We start from the raw sequence: 22,274 nt of genomic DNA, 5'->3' as shown, positions 1-22,274 counted from the left end.
GGTCTCGGTAAAACACGCCCCGACCCCGTCCCTCGCCCCGCCGAAGAACTCTAACCTCCCCAATTCCCCAATTCCCCAAAAACATGGAAGCGGAAGTTTTTTGTTTGTTTGTTTTTTCGGATAGGAGCATTGGCGGCACCGAGGATTATGAAACGCATCCAGACACCTGCATACTATAGATGTCGGATCGAGTGGAGGGAAAACACAGTTGGTAATGAGGAGCCCCCGGTCTGCTGATGAGTCTATCATAACCAAACCCATATGGCAAAGCCCGACACCATCACAGCGCTCGTTGGGAAACAATGGGCGTGGATTAAGGCTAAGAGTCTTATTACTATCTCTTCCATCCCCTGTTAAGACCACACAGCACCTGCTGCTCCACTTGGAAACTTTCGCTGACATCATCATTCTGGACAACGGACCCCCCCACCCCCACCCCCGGCCCAAGAGCACGAACACCCGAGGATGGAATTCTCTTGCATGGAGGATTCTCTTGCATGGAAGAACTCATGCAAGAGAAAATAATTTGCTTTTCTCGACTGAATACATTTAATTGGTTAGTTGATATTTTGTGTTTAATCAATTGACCAAACTAACGCAGTCTATCTGAAATACTGACCAAACCTTTTGAGCTTACTGCGATGCTCAAGTTCTTCGAAGTCGACGTGCTCGTTCAGATGCAGGACAAAATGTATATGTATAGATTTTTTTAAAATAGAAGCGTTTGTTAACTTGAAGACAAATATTTAAAATAAGTTAAGAGTGATGCGTTGGAATAAGTGAGGTCATGACCTCGCCAAGTTTTTACTTCTGCTTCCATGCGGCAGCAATGAAGAACAACACACACGCTGCGCTGCACCGTGGAAATGGACGGCATCAAAGTAAATGAATGCATTGACACCAATCTGTCACAGTATTGGAAAGGGCAGGTTCGGGTTACAATGACTTAAGCACATTGCACAAGGATTGATAGTATTACCAATTATAGAAACAACCCCAACATTACCTCAGTTGTAACTGGCTCGAACTTTTGTCAGTTGTCTGTTGAATCTTTTCCTCTTGGAAACACACCCCATTGCTAAAATAATCTTGGCAGTGGGATGAAACAGCAAAGTACATGTTTGGACTATTTGGGAACCACGCCCGAACTCAGAATCAAACCCAAACACCTCAATGTACAATAAACCTTTAATAAATAGTTTGTCATTAGTTTCCCATATTTACAGATCCACCATTTTAACTCATGTTGCCATACTCATTTCTTGGCTAATTTTAGGCACACAAAGAGGGGGCTCAGGCCACAAACCAAACTGGACTAAAAAAGGAGTCGCTAGCAAGGTAGGTCTTGAGAAATCTATAATTGCACAATACAAACAAAACAGACCAGGAAGTGGCCATCTCCTTGAGCAATATATACATCTGCTGTATGTACAGCTGGTTTGTGTACGTTTACAGTCATCTGCTCAGGAGTTGTATGTGCGGACACGGGGCTGGTGCAAAACCTTAACAATTTCATTAAGATCTCAACGCAGGAGGATAAATGTGGGTTTCTCCAAATATGCAAAAGGGAGGACAATGACAACAAATCAAGATTAACGGTCTCACGGCTACGGAGGCCTGGTGTGAAATGATAAAATGTGATGCGAGAGCGTTGGGTTTGTGTGCATATTAACATGTATAGCTTGGCTTGGAACATTCAATGGTTCTTATGTCCTCTGCTGATAAAACTCTGGAACAAAAGGAAAATCTTAGCAAACACAAGTTGAAATGCTTGTTACATGAAGACCAAAAAAAAAACGACAAAAACAAACAAACAAAAAAAAGAGACTGGACCACAATGTTTAGAATATTCCTAAAAGAAATGACTGAAAATGATAATTTTACAGCTGTCAGAAATAGCTTTTGAACTTGCATCTTAAGCCATAGAAATTAAGACAAAAGTAATAAAAAACACACACACACACACAAAAACAATATCCAAAGCATTCATATACACAATAAACAAAAACATTTGGCACAGAACATATGAAACTCAGTTCAGACAAGTGAAATTGTAGAACTCACCATTAGCTAATCCAGACCGGGTGGCGATTTGGTTATTTCAATGCACTTGCGTCACTTATAAAATCAGTTATTTCAAAAGAGAAAATAATTAAAATAGACAAGAAAAAAATATTACAACAGCAAATTTTTGACTGGTTCTTGATACAGTTTTCGCCGCCATAGTTGTTGGGACATCGACGCAGGAATGCCCAGTGGTTTCTCTTTTTAGCGACCACTTACACAGGACTGCACACGCCAAAGGGAGTCTTGGAAACCTCTGAAATACATCATCTCTCTCCGTTCAAGAAAAAAAAAAACGTTCTATTGAACCTACATGTTTACTATTGCAGCAGCACGAGTGATATTCTACAGAACCTTTATGATATTGTTTTCCAAAGACACCTTGTTGACCACGACGGTGCCAACACAGATAGCTATAAAAACTCTTAACCCAAGTGTTCCAGAATGTTTTTAAATTGGTTTAAATTAAACTATGGTTCTGACAGCTTTTTATTTTATTTTATTATTATTATTTTTTTTATAGTATCGGGGTGCAAGTGGGGGCCCAAAAACAGGAAGTACAATGCATGTGGAGGCTCCGATGGGAGCGATAGCAGAAGATTACAGAGCCCACTCAGACCTTGGTCTTCATGCAGGTTTGCGTAATTTCAATATATATATGCATATATATCTTAAGTCACTTCAAGGCAACAATTATTTGTTGTTTTGTTTTTAAATTAAAAACTTGAAGCGCAACCAGCCTTCAGTCCGAACAGAGGAAAATACACAACCCAAACCGCACTGCTAAACTAAAGAATGGCCAGTAAACATCTTAAAAATGGTCACCGATAATAAAAGTGGTCTCCTGCAACACTTTCTGTGCGAGGATGTCAAGCGGGACCCCGCCCCGCCTCCCGGACCGGTTCGGGGCTGCCGACACAACGGCTTCGTCGGAGCGCACCGAGCTCGGGCCGAGGAAGAGCCACACTTCCTCGTTTGACACGTAATCACCAGAAAGCGTCACGACAACAGTGGGCTTGTGAACAGTAGCCGGACAAGGGCTCTACTAACGGCTTGTCACGCTCCCGCTGGGCGCAGGGGACAGAGTTTTCCGCTCGACGGGCTACAGTGGAATGAGCGGACTCCGAAAAAAAGGGATTTCAGATTTATCACCACTGCACCCTCGGGCTGAGCCTTTTCGGGGGTGTGTGCTTGCAGGGAGGTTTTATGCACCGACAGCAGGCGGCTGTGTTGCCGCCGTGTTGCTGCCTCGCACAAACTTAATATTAGAGTCCAGCTCAGCCAAGTTAAATCCCACACACACGGACAACTATCCACAGCAGCCTCCCAAAAAACGCTTCAAGCTTTCAGATGATAAACAGGGTCTTGAGAAAGTTCCCGCACGGCCCGGTATTGTGCTGCTGAAGACACGTGCCCACCCTAACGGCCCGTCGGTGTCACAGCGTAACTCGGGCGCAAATGTGTTTTTTTCTGTGGATTGTGTGTGTGTGTGTGTGTGTGTGTGTGTGTGTGTGTGTGTGTGTGTGTCGTCCATGTGTAGTCGTGGCTGAGGGGGGGGGGGGAAGCCAGGGTGTCCCCCTCCCTCCCCCCAGGGGCTGGGGTTATACACTGCTGTCCTCCAGCAGTGGCTCCTTGCCTTCTGCCCCTCTGCCCTGGGGGCTGTGCGAGTGGCTCTGGGCCCCGTTGCTGTGCTTCTTGTAGGCGCCGGGCCGCACGCCAGGCCCTGTGTGCTCAGGGATGAACAGTGCCACCAGCAGGGACAGCAGCACGGAACAGGCTCCGAACAGGAAGGGGGGGCCCGGGATGATGGCGCTCTAGAACGGTAGGGTATATTTTTTATAAATAAATAAAAATACTTTCTATATAATCCATTTCAAGCTTTCACCATGCCCGATGATGTCATACAAGTAGCCAACAGCCCAATTTTTATTTAGCCTCAATCCATCGCGTACTGGCCTGAATGTGAATTAACGCATAGTTTGTGGTGCTGGCTCCAAAATACATTTGATAATGGATGCTTTAAAAAATAAAATAAAAAATAGGCCTTACCTCGTCGGTGGGGTTTGCCCTGCTGGACTTGACACCTTTGTCCGAGCCGTCTGTGTCGGTCAGCTCCACGTGGAACAGGTAGAAAACAAAGCCATAGAGCGCCGGACCCAAACCGTTGCACAGCCCCCGGATTCCCGTGATCATCCCCTGGACGACACCTAGAGGAACACAACGTGCAGAGCGCTTCGAAAGTCACCTGAGGAGCTCCGAGGAGCCGGCGACAAGCGACCGAATATTCAGGAAACCATCTTGGTGCCATTAGTGCAGAGGCTGACAACTTCAAGAGCTGGAGCAGATATTGACACTAGGCACAGTCATAGGGGTAAATAACGATCTCTATTTGGACAAGTATTATAAACCCTACAAAAACAAAACACAGTGCTTCTCTTTAGATAAGACTAAATGATCAGATAACCAACAATAATAACAATACACCCCCTTTGTACAACAGGGAAAAAAAGTGAAGTAAACAAAGTGAACATTTGTTACGTAAGGGCCCAACAGTCACTTAATAGGGTTAGGGAAGGTAAACAATAACGGCAAGAACCTACAGCTATGCATCTGACTGCATCTCTCAACTTTCACAACAATAAATTCAAACAAGACACCCTGATCAATGTGAAAAAATATCAAACTCAGATTTAAAAATAAATAAATAAATAAATAAATAAAGACAAAATACAAAAACAAAGGAGACTTACCTTGCTGGTCGGGCTCGGCGTTGCGGGACACGATGGCGCTGATGGCGGGGAAGGTGATGCTGGACATGGCTGCCACGGCTCCCGCCGCCCACATCATCCTTCACAGAAGAGCAAACCAACGTTACCAAAAACATCCCACGTGGAGCAGGTGAGATCTGTTTTTTACTCCGGAACAGTGATGAATTAATTCAAGACAACTTTAAACGACAATGCGTCTCACCACAAGTACACATTTTCTGGATGTTACTGCCCCCCATTTCAAAACGGTAGTGAAGAGAAAAAGCCACTGAGACTGCTGATTGCAATTTTACTTAACTTGGCTTTTAAATAAAATTGAACATGCTTGGTACAGTTACATTTTTTGAAACATCCAACTGCTCAATCCCTGTAGCATTTCGACATTGCTGCTGACGGTGGTGCCTTTGAGAAAACCTTTGCTGCTCCCCTGTGGCTTGTTACGGCAGTACAACACAGGACAAAAGGGGAACAACACCAGTCATGCATTGTTATCTTTACTAATTGGCAGTTTTTATTTTAATTTTGTCCATACCAGGATTTTGAACTATTCAAAGCTATGCACTGTGTTGTATCCACAGTTTGTTTTCAATAAGCATTACTAGATGACAAATACTGACCAGTGCTGGGAGCCGAAGCCGTACCAGGCCAGCTGGAGGATCTGGAAGCCCAGGCCAAGCAGGATAGTGTTCTTATTCCCTATGGAACGCATCAGGATTCCCAGTACAACCGTCTGAGGAAAAAAACAAAAAACAAAAAAATTATGTTTACATTGTAGCCAAGAGTCAGACTACTCCACTCTGACGCAGTTCAAAGAATTGGAGATTGTCTGGGCTGAAAAGAAATGGAACTGAAGAACTGGGGATTTAGCTCCCTTCAACAAAAATAAAAATACATCCAAATGCTGCGAGTGACTCAACAAACACATTTATGAATAATCCCGATGGTAAAAGTTATTATGATCCCACTCAAAAGGACGGAAATTGCACAGACCTATGTGATATACAAAATGCCCGATAAAGAATACGAAAACAGGTTCTTATCTCAAATCCAAGTGAGCCATTCTATTACCTGTGCCAGGATGGAGAGAATCCCCACCACTGCAATGAAGGCAGCCACCGCCTCTGACGAAAAGCGAATGACCTGAGGGCGAGATAACGGGATATAACAGGCCAATAAAATCGGACTTGGGATCACAACCAAAACTATTCAAACCTTGCACACATGATGAATAAAGGTTGATTCCATTACCCATCCCCCCAAGTGAATTTGTAGTGTTTACTGCAAATAACAACGCTGTGCAGTTTTCTTTGGCGTAAAACGATGAAACACACAACTTGTTATCTCCAGGCACATAGAGAACAGCTGCAGCAGCAGCCCTGGGCTCGGCTTCTGCAAGTTGTGTAGAATTTGACAATTAAAATGGAGTGGAGACAGATAACGGACCCCGCTATCTGTCTGTGTGGACATATTTACACGGGTGGGCATAGCATCGTGATATTTTGCATGGCGACATTGTATCGATACACGGCCACCAAGTATAGATATTTTATTGTTTGTATGTATGTTTATATAATTTTATTATATGTTTACAATTTTTAACTGTAGTCACATGAGAAAGAAATGAATATTTTATATATATATATATATATATATATATATATATATATATATATATATATATAGCAGTTTCATATTGCAATACTTGGTGTATTGCAAAACATAGACTCGCAATATTATTGTGACAGTATCGTAAGATCCCTGGCAATTCCCACCCCTAATATCACTATTATCATTATTATTAATAATAATCATAATTTAATTAAAATTTACATTTCTCTGGCATAATCTTTGTCGTAAAATTTTAACGATCTAAATAACAAAATCCAGGACACTATCACAGGTTTTTTCAATTACCTGTTTTTTTATTTTTTTCAAGGACCTTTCAAGCTCTTCAGCACAAAAGGGGCTATTTTCAAGTATCGACATTTATATTCCAGTACTCTGTATTTCTGAGGACTAAATTAACCCACTACAAGCACCTCAAGGACCTAGTGGAACCTTGCGGCTGCCACTCATTTCATTTTTTATTTACAGGTTTGTGCCGCGACACCCGATTAGTTTGTTCTACGACGGTGCCTGCTGAAAACATGCTGGATAACCTGTGCAGTGGGACAATTTTCCTAGTGTATGGAAACCTGTCCCTATCGTGGCGTATTAGAATTCAAATATTAATCCCTCTCGCCATTGCCATGATGAGTCAATATGTCGCCTTATAAAAGCTTCTACTGGATTCAGCCAAATGATACATCAGTGTTTAGGGAGGACGACATCATTTGTGCTACCGCTACATGTGGTAGCTGAAATGATGCTGTGGACAGACACTAAAAAATATTTACATATACATGTCATGTGACCCCATTTGGGATTTTTTTTCTCCCTCAAACTAGACCGTTGAATTGTAATTGTTTCTAATAGTGCTTCAATATGTAATTTTTTGAATTATTATATTACAATTATAATAAAAATAAACAATCATTTTTCTTTGGTCATGGTTTTATAAGGTATACTGTCAAACCATTTTTGCAGCAGAGGTGCTGAGAGGAAGGATTTGTTACCTGTCCGAGATAGAGGAAGAAGCTGGAGTACTGGCCAGCCTCGGGGAGGTAGGACAGGAACACCGTAATACAGATGAGCAGCACCGTGGAGTCCTGGCCCACCTTACGCAGAGACTGCCAACAAGAAAGAGTCTTTTAAATAAAGTGCAGTGGACGGTAAATTATTTTACAGACAGAAAAAAAACCCAAAACTGAGGCATGTCATAAGACTTAGTTACATCAGTTTAAGCCATTTCATTAATATCCGTTTGAATCGTGACCCTTTGTATTGAAATCACAGTGAGATCCTAGTGAACTCAGCAGGCGTTTTCGGACCAAACAGTTCTCGGGACTGCCTGAGGAAGGGGAATCTCCCCCGAGAACTTAAACCTTCGAGGGCTTGTTCCTCTTTGCAGTTGCACCACCAGCAGGAACTCTGACGTGACGTCAGCCAATGGGGTTTCAATACGAGTTCTGTGTTGTATTTAATCCAAAAAACCTTCACATATGTACATCTGTTTCCGAACAAAATTGAGGTGTGCGATCAGTTGCTGAATCTTCACTTATGTTAGATGTACAATGCGTAATTTATGGGTTGGCATGGGTTTCCTATTTTTCCCCCTATGGGAGGAACCCGAGCAGCTAACCCGACCATAAACAACCGGTGCGAGTGCCAAGAAGCACTGCACTGTGAGTGGGTGAAAGGGGGCTGGGCTACATGGGCGCTTCAGCGGGGTGTGTGTGCGTGTGTGTCTCAACTCGCTGTTGGAGAGTAGAGAGTGCGAGCTGAGCACAGCTGGTACCGGATAATAAATGGATATTTGGCGCCATTTTTGGCGTAAAAAAAAACAAAAAAAACATTAATTTTGGCCTGGCGGGCCGCTACATACAGTACATACAAAAATTCCTTTTGTTCCGGGGGAAGAGCTCTGTTCGTCCCAAACACATTTTCTAGCGTCCCTGGGAGGACAGGAAGCCGTTAGTCTCGAGTCATGTGCACCTCCAACTGTTCTAAGAACAAGTTTCTGTGGTCCCAAAACACCCAGTGTGCTCTAAGGCGTGGGATCCACAGGCAGAACTATCGTCACAAACATATCAACTAAACTTATCAACGAGACGACCGCTCTACACTCCACTTGCAACACTTACTGTCATTTACTGGAACACTATTTGGATAAATGCCAGCCAGACGAGGCTTGAACACCATATTTTGGTTACTCACAGCAAAGGGGTCGGCCTGCTCCCAGGAGATGGGCGCTCCCCACGAGGCCGGCCTCATCTTCTCCGGCAGGGACTCCGGCACGGCCACCAGGATGAAGCAGATGTCCAGGAGGGCGACGGCTGTGGCCAGGATCACCACCAGGGTGTCGCCGTACGTCACGGAGAGGTACGCCCCAATGGCCGGGCTGGTCACCAGGCTGGCCGCAAAGGTCGCAGAAACCTGGGGTTGTGAGCGTGAAATGGATGGGAGGAACCAATAAGACCTGGGGGTGAGTGACCGACTAGTATCACTGACGACACCTTGGAGGTTGAATTTTTTTTAATCTCATTTGACTCAAAATGTCAAGACGCAATGCAAATTCGAAGCACATTTGGTAGAAAATTTCAACAATAACAATACAAAGGAGACATTTACAGTTAATTACATTGAGGTTGCTGAGAGAACTTAAGCAATACCTCATTGCCTCAGAATGAGTAAAAAAGGGGCTGGGTCTCCTTACCAAACCATACGCTGTGCTCCTCTCGTGTTCCTGCGTGATGTCGGCCACGTAGGCAAAGATCACAGAGAAGGTGACGGCAAAGACTCCAGACATGGAGATGACCGCAAAGTACCACCTGAAGGACACAGTCTTGTCAACATAGCCACAGATAGCCAGGCCATCAAAGCATCAGTTGGACACAAATCTTTATTTATATTGCACTTTTCAAAACAAACTGCTCCAAAGCGCTTCACAAGCATTCTGGGGGGGCATACAAGAGAGACAACTGAAGACATTTTTAAATGAAAACAGTGTAAAAACAAAACAAAGGCAAACCTAGATGTAAGAATATTTATATAATCCTTCACTTCAGGGTGAAATGGTTTGTACTTTTATTTTGTCCTCAAATAAAGCACTGTGTGTGTGTGTGTGTGTGTGTGTGTGTGTGTGTCAAACATTTGCATTTACTGTTGACTGAATGTTGTGTGTTTCCTATGCAGATCAGCTGATTTGAATGGCACAGCACATTTTTTGAAGAACACTTTGTGCGATTGGTTGGGGCCATTTATAGCCTGGAAATGGTGCGCTTGTTTTGGTTATTATCCATTTAAAAAAAAAAAAAAAGACACTCCATGGATCCGCCTGATTAAAATCACCCGACTAACAAAGTAGTCGCCCCTGGTTATTGGATACAGATTTTACTGGAATTATTTTAATATTTCAATTTTTAATGTACCAACCACACCTTGTCAAATTCCTTGCACTAATAAAAGCTTGGTAAATTCATTTGACTACATTCCATTTCTCTCTCTTGGCATCACGACTGAACTGGTCTCTGTTTCAGTGTACGCTAGTGGTCTCACCATGGGCTGATCTTCATCAGTGGGATGGGCGCACATGTAAAGAAGACAGTTAGCAGTAGGAAGGACTTGCGCCCCCATACGTCTGAGAGAGCTCCAATCAGAGGAGCACTGAGAAATGATAACAGACCCTGTAATATGAGAGAGAGAGAGAGAGAGAGAGAGAGAGAGAGAGAGAGAGAATGAGAGAGAGCAAGAGAGTAGTGAGTGGATCAGAGAGGTATGGGGAGAGAAGTTGTGACACGAGGGAACAGGTGACGAATATAAGTCAAAGGGTCTTCTAGGACGGGGGAAAAAAAGTTAACTAGTGTCAAGAAGCTTCTTTTAGATTGTCAGACCTTACTTTCATGTCACAAACAAAGATGCTCTACGGAGGCTCACACACGTGCTGTGTAGGTCACATACATAAGTTTCTGCTTCATTTTAACACATTCAACATAGTCAGTGTTCAGGAAATGCACACCATGAGCCGTCATTTACAGAACCATTGTTTTGGCTTGTGAAAGTTGTTCTATCTTGGTACAAGAGAAAAGCATAGTTAAAGGAATTTGGGAGGGGAGGCCTGCTGAACGCCCCACGCACGGGGTTGCCAGTCGTACTGGGCGGCTCCCTGGTGCCACTTGTATAAGTAAGTGAACTAAGAGTCAGCAGGGCGTGGCTGAAGAAGAGTACACACGCTCACCAAATCTTAGGTCAACAAAATAGAACCACCTTACAGTACAAATAAAGATGTTATGGAACAAATACTATGTCCAACCAACATATCCCCAGTGGCTTCATCCAGTGTTTCATAGCTCTTTAAATAAAAAGGCAAAATGTATCTTCAACTGTAGAATATTCCATTATGATGGTCACATCATCGTTGTGTCATAAAGCTTAAGGGTCACATATCAGCCAGATCGGAACCCGCCTACCTCGTCATTCAACGTCTCAAAATGTTTCTGTCTATTAAAATGTTTCTTTCATTTGGTTATTCCTCAGAATGCATGTCCAATATTTCTTAACTTTTTGAGAACAAGAATAAATTGTATTCCCTCGAGTTTGTTCCCTTATAACTTTTCTTTCTACTGCGGCATTCATATTAAGTTTGAAGCTCTAACCCATCAGAAGTGGATTTATTGGGAACCTGCACCATGTGTGATTGAGACATTTGGTGCAAGTCCTAGTCAGAGCCAGATAGTTCACCTGGTGAAGTCTGGAAAGTATTTGTGAATTACAAGTGGCCGCTATGTAAACGTGGGTGATGTTTACACCTAAAGCCTAATAAAGGCACAGCAAAATATCATCAAGAATGTTCAGTACATTAAATAAAAAAGGTTGTAATGCCTAAGGAAGGGTGTAATTACAAAAGGTTAATACAATGTTCGATACATGGAAAGTTGTAGTGGTGCTTGAATAGTTATCAATATGTCCCCATTAAGTTATCATGAATGATCACTTCTATCGCTAACTCTTACCTTGACGCCATGAATGAGCCCATTCATTAGGAATGTGTGCTGGGGGAATGTCTGGTGCAGCACCTGGAGAAACAAACACAGATAATATCTTTGTGAAATGCCATTAAACACATAAACACCGAGACACACATTAAACAATGACCTGCTGTGGCCAGTTGTACTTGTCAGTGTTAGTCCAACTATGGCTGGAGCAAGCGAGGCTGACCACAGTGTAAACAAACCAAATAATGTAGTGTAGATGACCTTGGGACATTTAGATTTAAAGCGGCCTCAATTATGGAGATTTATGGGGAAAAGGGGAGAAAGTGTGGAGCCCAATTGTCAATTACTACAAAATTATATGAGTATTATATTAACCCATGAAATGGTCCCATACTCAGCTGTGGGTAGCCTGGCAAAGAGGCGGGAGAAAGGGTTTGATCATTTATTTTTACTTGTGCCATCATGTCACATAGTGGTGTTATTATATCCAATACCAATTATGATGGATGTAGCATGTTAATAGCCTGGATTTAATAAGAGTGACTTGCATTCAAAAGCATGCTATCTTAACTCATTTCCGTTGCAGATGCATAACACTACGGCTGCAACTTTAATATTGTCCTGAAAACTGCATGACTAATATGATCCAACATTGATATAAAATAGTTATTTTGAGTTCTGGTTTCCTGACAGTAGGTTTGCCGCGGTTACCGGCGTTTGGGCATACACGATTACCTTAATAGTAACAGTTACAAAGTTAATTTTCGTGTATCAGCGCCAACGTTCATCCCAAAATAAATAAATAAATAAATAAATAAATAGATAGATAGATAAGAGATAGATAAGAGATTGGTAAAATACTAAGAATGTTATCAATACTGATGCTGTATTCACATGGTACGCGATCGACGGTAACAGAACATTGTGAACGCACTGGGGGAGCGAGGGGGAGGTACGAAACAAGCGCGACAATATGTTGCTATAGAAATCTACAAAGAGTAAAATATGTTAAACAAAATTATCTTGTGTCTGTGTGTGTATATATATATATATATATATATATATATATATATATATATATATATATATATATATATATATATATATATATATATATATATATATATATATAAAATTTAGACTCGAGCTGCAACTCCGATGCAATGACTGGACCAACCGCGCCATGCGAGACCACCATGTCCTCCATCTGCTTCCTCACTACAACCACAACAGCCATGCAATTAATAAATAGAAAAAAAATAGTTTTTATATCAAGCCACAGTTTTTATTTAAGCCATTAAGTGCGATATTCCATAGAAAATGGCTTCTGCCAGGTCTGGCACCGGCTGGTTTCGCGCAGCAGAGTCTACAGATACTCAATGCCATCTATGAATATCTTATCTTGTAAAATTTCCAGTGTTACCGGTAACACCTGTACCACTTCATGACTTTGTTAACCGTTAGGAAAAATTCCTCACCATGACGGGAGGTGAATCATATTGATCCCTTTAACAATTCACAAGATAAAGAAGCTCAGCATTTCCCCAGACCCTCGTAAGTGAAAGGCATCCTTCTCAGAGATGTGTCGATACGAGTGTGCCACTGTGCTTTCTCACACACACACACACACACACACACACACACACACACACACACACACACACACACACACACACACACACACACACACACACACACACACACACACACACACACACACACACACACACACACACACACACACACACACACACACCTGTTTGAGTCAAAATGGTCAAGACAGTGACTGGCACTCCTCTGGGTCTTTACCCCGTCGGGAGTTTCTACATCAACCACAATGGCTTTTCGAACCTGGGTCTGCAGCTTAGGAAAATGACTCAGCAGCCAAATGATGAACTACTCCCATTAAAATCCCATTATTACCAGAAAACAGCAGCTTGGTGAGATCTTAAGCTAAACCACTGGACTCTTGCCGTCTGTTAGTCAAGGGAAAGGTTTTCGAGTCTTTATTTATTTATTTACACACACACACACACACACACACACACACACACACACACACACACACACACACACACACACACACACACACACACACACACACACACACATATATATATGAAAAAGACAAACAGAAAGAAGCCCATTGATCGTTCAGATATATCCAGAGGTTGCTGTTTGCGATGAAAACAGAACTGATTCGGTTCAAAGTCTATCACACCGGCACAGGGTAGAGCTGACTGACACAGATACAAAACTTGAAATACACGTAGGAAGCCAAGCATAGCCACTTATTTAGACTGCGTTACAAAGAAGACCAAAAAGAATAATAATAAAAAGAGTTTTCCTTTTTTTGGGTGGGGGTGGGTGGAATGTACGAATCAGCAACCCATACGGAGAAGTTGAATGCAGTGAGGAACGGTGTTGGCAAGCAACGTTGTTGCAAGACAGACTAATGAAGCAGTGACGCAATGCTCTGATTAGCCCAAAATGCAAATCCTGACACCACCCAGGGAGTTTGGGAGCCCAACCAACCCGAAGTAATTAACTTTTAACCAGCGCACAGAAGCACTGCTTTCAACACGACACTAACGTACAATGGAAACCAATCTCGCAGACATGTGGCTCACAGATGTTTGCTCATCATTTGCTTGTGATAACAGATCCTACAAGAAGCAGTTTTGTTCTGAGAAAAACATTGGGCAGACAAAAAAAATAATGTGGATTTATGGCAAATAAGGTTTTTCCACTGTCAGAAACCACTCACAATGATTAACAGCACAAAAGTAAAACATATTACTTATTAACTTCCAAAATAAAGTATCATTTTTAAAAAGATAGAGAAGATAATCAAAATGCCGCATCAAAGTTCTTGAAATATCACCTGACCAAAAATCTGACTACAATCAACTTATTTCAGGACTAATGAATCCCCGAACAGCTGCGTTTACCCTCACAAGCCGTTCGCCTGGCCCAATAACCGTGGCGCACTTAGGCAAGTGTGGCGTGATTGCCTGGTCTACATCAGCGCTGTGGCCTGACAACACAAACCACTGACCCTCTGATAAGCCTTTCAACAAAGAGCCGGTGCTCACACAAAGCTCTGTTTGATGCCCTTTACATATTTCTCAGTCCATTAGCAACAGGCAGAGCATCTGCCAACACACACACACACACACACACACACACACACACACACACACACACACACACACACACACACACACACACACACACACACACACACACACACACACACACACACACACACACACACACACCGAGAGTGCGTCATTCCGGCCCTCACCGTTTTTCATTAGCAATTCAATTATTTACACGCGGCAACGGGTCTGGTGTGATTCGAGTTAATGGGAAATGTCTGTCTACTCTGTTGTGTGACAGAGTTTCGAGGGTGTACGACCTCTGAATCAACACAACTTACCAGCGTATAGGTGTGAGATGTGTTTGTACCGGAAGACTTACCGTGAGCATCGGGGTGGTGAGGAGGCCCCACGCAAAAAATTCCAGGAAGATGACGACGACAGCATGGTAAACACTGGGCTCACCGATTCCCTGAGGCTAGACGGGAGAGAAAGAGGGACGGACAGAGAGGAAGAGGCGTTAGCAGAGAGACTGAATATCGCCCTCACCATATACAGCTATTAGTGACTGATAAACAGCAGCTCAGCTACTGGGGGCAGTTAACTGGGATCAATTACATTGACAAGGCTTAGGGTTCAGTTCGGGGTTTTGCCTAAAGACTGGCACGGAACCCAGATAGTGAGCAAAGATAACCGGCTCATTGATTCAACTTCACTTGTTTTCATTGGTAATGTCAATCTTTATTTGTGTTGTAAATGCCAGTTCCTATATGATACATCTCTAATACTCATTTATGTTTATGCCAAAAAAAAAAATGAATACACCTAAAATTAAATGATACAATTAAACAAACAAAAAAAATGTTTTGTGTCACTACATTTTATTCCCCAATACTTGATTGTACCTGTGCAGATTGATGCCATTAAAGTATTGAATTTCCATATTTAGCCTCACCATATTTTAATTTTTATGATTGTGGATATAGCCAATATAGTGCTGGTGCTTTCATTTTTAACTGTGCGGAGCAAACGCCCATCAACACTGACTTGGTTATAAAGTAATCATTTTTAACAAGCTCAAGCTCGTTTGAATTTCAAATGAGCTTTCATTAACATGAGATGGTGAGGGAAAATAAGTTCTCTGAAAACAAAACGATAAGGAAAGGAAAGAAACATGCCATGATTACTACGGCATTTCAGACTCAGTTTAACAGTGACCAATCAAACTTTAGCGGTAGCCTTTCCGAGAGGGAACATTTCGTTCATAAATAAACAAATTTAGCATTGTCAGAGGTGTTTCTGGTACTAACCCTCGGAAGCCCACTTCAAATTCAGGCCTCGAGTTGCATAATGACTACAACCCGAACAGCCATCATTTACCGACTTGTTTAAACCCACATCCATGAGGAGATATAATCTCGCAGCAGCGCAATACAATTCATATACTACTTTAGAGCAGAAGAGTGTGACAGGGAGGATAAATAGAGATGTTGAGCAGAAGCCTTGGCAGGAAGTGGGTGTATGTGTCGAAACGGTGTTTTCTATAAGGGGAGTATCTCGGGAGGGGTTATTATCCCGAGGGGTTGTGGCTCAGGTTGGAGTGGGAACATTGGCCACAGACCTGGGTGTGCCAATTTAACAATGGGTAGGAGGGCTGCAAGTCTGGCTAAATACCCCCTTTCCGGCAGCATCGCTTGTTTAGTTACAACGGCCACCTGTTGCATTGGGAAAATGAGGAACACCGTAGTTCCTTGTATGTAACTGCTCACTTCCTCGATATTCACACATTTCCCTTTTACGGGGCCACTATTATGTTTCAACACTCTTGTTATCGTAAAGAATGATAATTTCCACCATTTGTATTTTTGACAGAGGTGATGGAAATACCCTCTAATCCAATAAGTAGTTTCGCAACAAACGGTGAAGCAACAGCCCTAATGGAACACAAGGCTCCTGTCTGAAGAGGTCGCATGGTGACAGGGACATTTCCACACGCCAGGACAGCCATTTGTTTTTGGCCTCAGGTTTGTCAAAATGAACACTTTGTGCATCTTCCTGCATTTGTCCTGATGGAATTCCAGCAATTCCACACATTTTCCTATGGCCACCCTGCAAATGACATAACGCTCGCTGGTCTGAAGTCTCCCTGCTCTCATAACAAACAAGTCCCTGCAGCCTCACTTCAAGCGCACGGCTTTGAATTACATCCTTCATCACGGCCTGACTGTTGATGGAAACACTAGCAACCACAGACAAGGTCATGGCAACTGGATTTGACTGGTTTTTTTTTTAACCCTCCTGTTATGTTGCAGGTCAAGTTGCCCAAATATATAGTTGGAAAATTTTCAAAAAATATTTCATGGAACACCTTTAGCGTGAAACCTTTTCCTGCTGGTCTCAGTAAAATGGATGTATTGGATGTAAGTTTACCACTTAACATAAAAACAAAACAAAACACTTTTATTGTTTATTACAGGTTATTAAATGAGAGAACTAATACGAGGGAACAATGATCTAGGGGTGAAAAAACACCATCAGACTAAATATTGGTATAAATCTTTGTTCTTAGGGTAAAGACAACGTTCTTTACATTCTATTCCTGTTTTTGACAACTTGTGGATATACACCGCGTCGTTTTGACCCGGGGGCCATTTGTGATGTTCCTGACAGTCGGTCATAGTGGGAGGCTAATGCATCACATTGTGAAGCATCATGGTCGGTTACTCTAAAATGACACGCCAGACCAAATTAGGGTTTTATCAGAAGTAAAAGTTAACATAGCGAGAGAGTGATCAGGGGCCTTCACAAGTAACGCAACATCTCACTAACTATCCAGATTTTGGGGGTACTTCAGTTAAATCCCACTATAGCAAATAATGATCATATATATGCTTGAGCTGTGGAACAGTAAAGGCCAATTTGTCCGAATCTGTCCCCAAATCTGGATGCCATGCTTGTTCAACTTCACAATCCATGATGTAACGTTAGCGGCCGTGGACTCAGGATAAGTAGCCGGCTAATTAACTCAATCACTGGCAGGATAGTGGTGAATAGTGGGTATTTTAACTCCATCTGGCCAAGCGACTTTGGTAAATACATGTCAAATAACTACACATATTACCAATGTTTGCCCAGGAACTGTTGCACTGTCAACACCCTCGTAGTTCTACATTGGTGGCAGTTACAGGTACTGTATATGTATTCAGGAATCCCATTAAATTATGCAAACGCAGAGCTAGTTCAACAACTCTATGCACAAACAGAGAAAACGTTTGTGAGTTTAAACCCATTGGCTGCCGTCCGCGAGGCGACGTGTGAACGCTTTAACCGTAGGCCGCCAACGCTAGCATCGCGGCTAGTCGCGGTAGCCAGCTAGCGCCGCGGCTAGTCGCGTTAGCCAGCTAGCTCGGGCGATCGCTCACCGATCCGGCGAGCGGTTCGACACGGCCGTACGCGATAAGACAACGACGCCGGAGACGCGCGACGAAAGCCGGCGCCGACGGCCGCGGCGTCGGAAACAAAAGCGAAAGTCGGGCGCCGGAACTTCGACCGGACGCCGCTCCGCCTCGACGGCGCGCTAGCGCGGGGAAATAAATATTTAACTCACGCTGCCTCCATCTTTTATTATAATTTTCTTCGCGAGGAGAATGCTGCGGTTGAGCCGCTTCTTCTTCTTTTTCTCCCCCGTCATCGTTAACTTATGTCCATTCTTGCCGCTAGCGGGTCATCGTGATGCGAATGGGGAGGAGGAGGGGGGGGGAGGAGGAGGAGATGCGGGTCGGTCGGCGTCCGCGTCCGGCTCCTGCTCGGCGGGCGGACTGAGCGCGTCTTCCCGTCCCCGCGTCGCCGGGGCCCGTCTTCCTGGACCCAACGGTCACCCCGCCCCCCTCGGCGCCAGCTCGCCACGGGACTGGTCGACGCGAGGAGGGCGGGAGCCGTTGGCGCCCATTCGATTGGCCGGGCTGAATGCTCGCGCCCCTCGTTCTGGGGTCTGATTGGCTGACAGCATCGCGGGTTCAGCGGAACAGAGGAAAACCTATGTAAGGGCAGGTGGCAATATGGACGTGGAACCGTCTACATATGCCAACAATTGTAAGTTTGCAAAACCCACGTGTAATTATTGGTAATTATGATTTTATGCAGGTTTCGGGCAGTTTGATTAGCCCGTGAGTCCTCTTATCTCGATTTCATAAAAGGTAAGGACGCATGAAACCTGGTCACAACAACACCACCACCACCACAAAACAAAGTGATTATGGGACGTTTATTTCTGTTTCAGACAAGGCGGATAAAATATACATAAGCTCTTCCAATTAATGTACAGTCATGCGTAACAAAAAAAACAAAAAACAGATGCATACACAATATGTTTACATGCTGAAACTACATATTGTTCCAACAATGAGCAAATAAAAAAAAAAATAATAATAATAATTCAGTCAAAAGAGGAAGTAAAAAGGACTGGTGAGCGTCCAGAACCACTGGGATCATTTCCACGGGACCAGAAGCAATGTGGGAAAAAACACAATTGAAAGTGAGTTGCGTCCTAAAAGGAAAAATAAAAAATAAAAAATCCCCAAATACCCAATACTAGCTCACAATATACTTTCACTAGACATTATGCAAAGTCAACTGACAAACATTCTCTGTGCAAGATTGCAGGTGTAATTACATTTCAAGACAATATTACACTAAGAAAACAGCCCTGCCCCCCACCGCTTACAACCAAAAAGGGTGCTACATTTGAACATCGAAACAAAAAAAGGATGATGTGTTTTTGTGTCTTATTGCCCTTTAGTGTCTGCACAATGATACCCAGCTTGCCATAAAACTCTAGTCCAAAATATATATACCATCTAAAAATCACATTAACTGTATCGTTATAAAATGAACTGGTCGTCTTTCGCCGTCGTACACCTCTGGACACATTAAAAATACTTAAGGAACTGTCCACATCAACTCCCATATGATACACAAAAAAAATAAAATAATTCAAGGCAGCAATTCTACAGCAGCTTGGATTGTGACAAACAAGGGCCGTCGAGAAGAAACACAGCTCTTGTTGCATAGTTCTTGTTGCCGTAATACTCCTCCTATCCTCTCCAGTGCCTTCAACAGCTGCTCGGTTTTAGTCTCTGGCACTCCTCAGCGTTCCCTGCTCGCGCTAGAGGTCATCGTCTATGAAGGGGATGTCCAGGTCGTCCAAGCTTCCGTTGAAGCTGCTCCCTGCCACTTGGGACTCGTCGAACGAGGCCGAGGGCCTGTCCTGGCCCGGTTTGGGGCACAGGGGTCCCGTGGCGTCGGACACACACCCTGCGTGGCTCTTAACCGGTGCCTGCCCTCCTGCCCCTTCCGCCTGGACCATCGAACACCTCACCCTTTGCCACAAGTCTGGGGGTTTGGGCGGACAGTCAGGCTTTTGGTTTGTGGGTCGCAGGGCCCATTTTTCTGGTGGATTAACTTCACGTTACTACACAGCACAAACTGTCAGGCCTGCATAACTCATTAGTTCACAGGGCAGACTGATCTCTAAACCCATTTAATGTAGTTTATTTAATATAGTCTATAATAAAAATGTATTTAATATAGTATATAGCAAGGTGAAGGGGCCGGGCCGTACCTCTACTGACCTTCCGAGTCAAGGCTCCCCAGGTGGTCCTCCGCGAGGCTGTCTGAGCTCATGGACGACTCGTAGTCCAGGTTGTCGTTGTCAGACTGCTCTTGCTCCAGCTCGGGCAGCCGACAGGCCAGGTCCTCCCTGGATCAAACCGCAAGGCATTTACGTTGCATGCAACCAAAAAAAAAAAAAAAAAAAAAAAAAGCACGCTGATCACAAAAAAAGGAAATCGGTGTCACAGCTCCAACTCACTTCTCCTGCTTGATGGACTGGATTCTCTCGATCAGGGACTCCTCGGCTTCCTTGTCGTAGTTCATTCGGTCGGCGACATCCAGCTTCGTGGGTTTGTCAATAATCTAGGGAGAGAATGTGAGTGTGTTGGCGTGACTAAACTGATTCCACTATATACTGTAAACACACCGTAGTAGACGTCATATGAGCACTTGTATTGAGCGGTACAATGGCCTGGGTGGTAGAATGGATATATTTTGAGGCAGAGATTTCCCTCATAGGACAAGAGAAAAACAAACGTTTCAAGTGACAACTGCCCTGGCACCACCCTGATTGTCTTAACAGTAACTTGAAATAACCCCAACTATAAGGAATTACAGACAGGTGAAAGAGAACCGTACATAAAAATACAAATTAAAATTGGGTCTAAAATAGCACATACATTATGCTTCATATATCAAGCCAACCAATATGTTGGCTCATGTCCCCCCTTTCTCATTGCTCCCGGATTATTCGGAACGGTCGCCACGTTGGATGGACAGGCGGGGTGGGGCGACGGAGGTGCTGTGCGTCAAGTCAAATTTTGACTTGAAATGCTTGTGCGTAAATCATTTGCAATAACTATTTTCACACAAGGTTTTTTTTTCTTTTTTTAATCCTTCGCCCCCTTAGCCACAGCGATCCTCTCACCGTGTTTTTCCTCCTCAGTTTGAGCTGGTTGACAGCCAGGGTTTCTGCGTATTCCAGTTCCTTGATATTGTGCATTTTCTCCTCGTAGCGTCTGAACTGCTCTGTGATCAGGATCTCTAGACACCTGCAGAAAAACACAGAAATCACCCCCACCACCCCCGTCGCTCATATAGACCGTTTATTCCGGATTCTTCTATAAAGTAAACATGACAAACAAAATGCGCCGCTGGTCTTAAACAGGGAGAGCTAAGCAGGCGTGTGGCGTACTGTGAACAGCGGACTCACATTGTGGTTTTGGACACGTCCTTTATGCCGAGGAACGGGTCGTCCAAGTCCGGGGAGCGCAGGACACACGGCGCAAACACAATTGCGAGCGAGTTCGGAGTCATCCTGTTGTGCTCTTCCTCCTTGGCAACTCTAAAGACGAAACGATGAATTCAAGATCTAAAAAAAAAAAGGGGGGGCTTTCGGTTCCATCTCTCTCACCTAGACGATGAGGTTATCACCACGTCCCATGGACCACGTGCACAACGCTGGAGATGATTTTGATTCTGGCAACGCGGCGAGCAATAATCATCGCGGAATTACCGGGAGTCGTACAAGGGACTAAAAGGTTTAAATCCTAATCTCCGTACTTGACGAGATGGAAGATGAGCCGCTCCAAAGTGTTGAAGTTTGCAACTGGAAGTTCGTCCACCTTTTGGTAGACGGCTCGTATTCGCTCCGACTGCTCCGGCAACTCTGTACACAGAGGGGGGGAAAAAATGACCACCCAATTAAATCAATCACCTTTTTAATCATGTGTTTGGATATTACAGCACCACAATAACACATGCATACATCATATTAACATATTAATAATAGATTGCAATTATAACTTGATTACTAATTATCAAGTGCAGGTCAAAATTCATCCAATTTCTGGAGGGTTGCATTTAATGCATATTTATGACCCGTTTCAAATGACCCATTTTCCCTCCCACCACAACTGTGTAACCTAGATCTGGAAATAAAAACTGTAAGAAGGAAAGGGGCAGACTTTGAGACAGTTATATATAACAGCTGGCCTCACTATGGTTGGTTTACTATACCGCACATCAAACACATTTTGGTCATTGCTGCCACTTTATCTCAGAGATGTTGGTGTTTGTGTATTTTGACGGATTGTCGCAATAAAATAAAATAGTTATATGACCCTATTCGACATGGT

General features: G+C 43.5%; 2 protein-coding genes across 2 annotated transcripts in view; both read right to left on the bottom strand.

The window, feature by feature from the left end:
* Window positions 1-1,191: 1,191 nt before the first annotated feature.
* mfsd14a2 (major facilitator superfamily domain containing 14A2) lies at window positions 1,192-18,236 on the bottom strand. The gene is made up of 12 exons (XM_080011605.1): window positions 18,134-18,236; window positions 14,909-15,004; window positions 11,444-11,506; window positions 9,990-10,117; window positions 9,148-9,262; window positions 8,649-8,867; window positions 7,448-7,561; window positions 5,901-5,972; window positions 5,450-5,562; window positions 4,815-4,912; window positions 4,114-4,271; window positions 1,192-3,878 (listed from the first exon to the last, which is right to left on the bottom strand). Exons 1-12 carry the CDS (start codon window positions 18,215-18,217, stop codon window positions 3,666-3,668), a joined length of 1,473 nt encoding a protein of 490 aa, XP_079867731.1. The 5' UTR covers window positions 18,218-18,236; the 3' UTR covers window positions 1,192-3,665.
* Window positions 18,237-18,782: 546 nt separating this feature from the next.
* The window catches only part of LOC307237643 (myosin IXb), a 28,896-nt gene continuing 25,404 nt past the window's right edge, over window positions 18,783-22,274 (bottom strand). Inside the window, exons 36-41 of the mRNA XM_080010400.1 lie at window positions 21,700-21,805; window positions 21,350-21,481; window positions 21,065-21,188; window positions 20,396-20,499; window positions 20,157-20,284; window positions 18,783-19,974 (exon numbers count right to left, since the gene is read on the bottom strand). Coding sequence (XP_079866526.1) covers window positions 19,691-19,974; window positions 20,157-20,284; window positions 20,396-20,499; window positions 21,065-21,188; window positions 21,350-21,481; window positions 21,700-21,805 — 878 coding nt within the window. The 3' untranslated portion in view covers window positions 18,783-19,690. The remainder of the gene's footprint in view (window positions 19,975-20,156; window positions 20,285-20,395; window positions 20,500-21,064; window positions 21,189-21,349; window positions 21,482-21,699; window positions 21,806-22,274) is intronic.

The sequence above is a fragment of the Zeus faber genome, assembly GCF_960531495.2.
Source record: "Zeus faber genome assembly, chromosome: 12".
Taxonomy (NCBI): Eukaryota; Metazoa; Chordata; class Actinopteri; order Zeiformes; family Zeidae; genus Zeus; species Zeus faber.
This window is presented reverse-complemented; position numbering and strand designations above follow the sequence as displayed.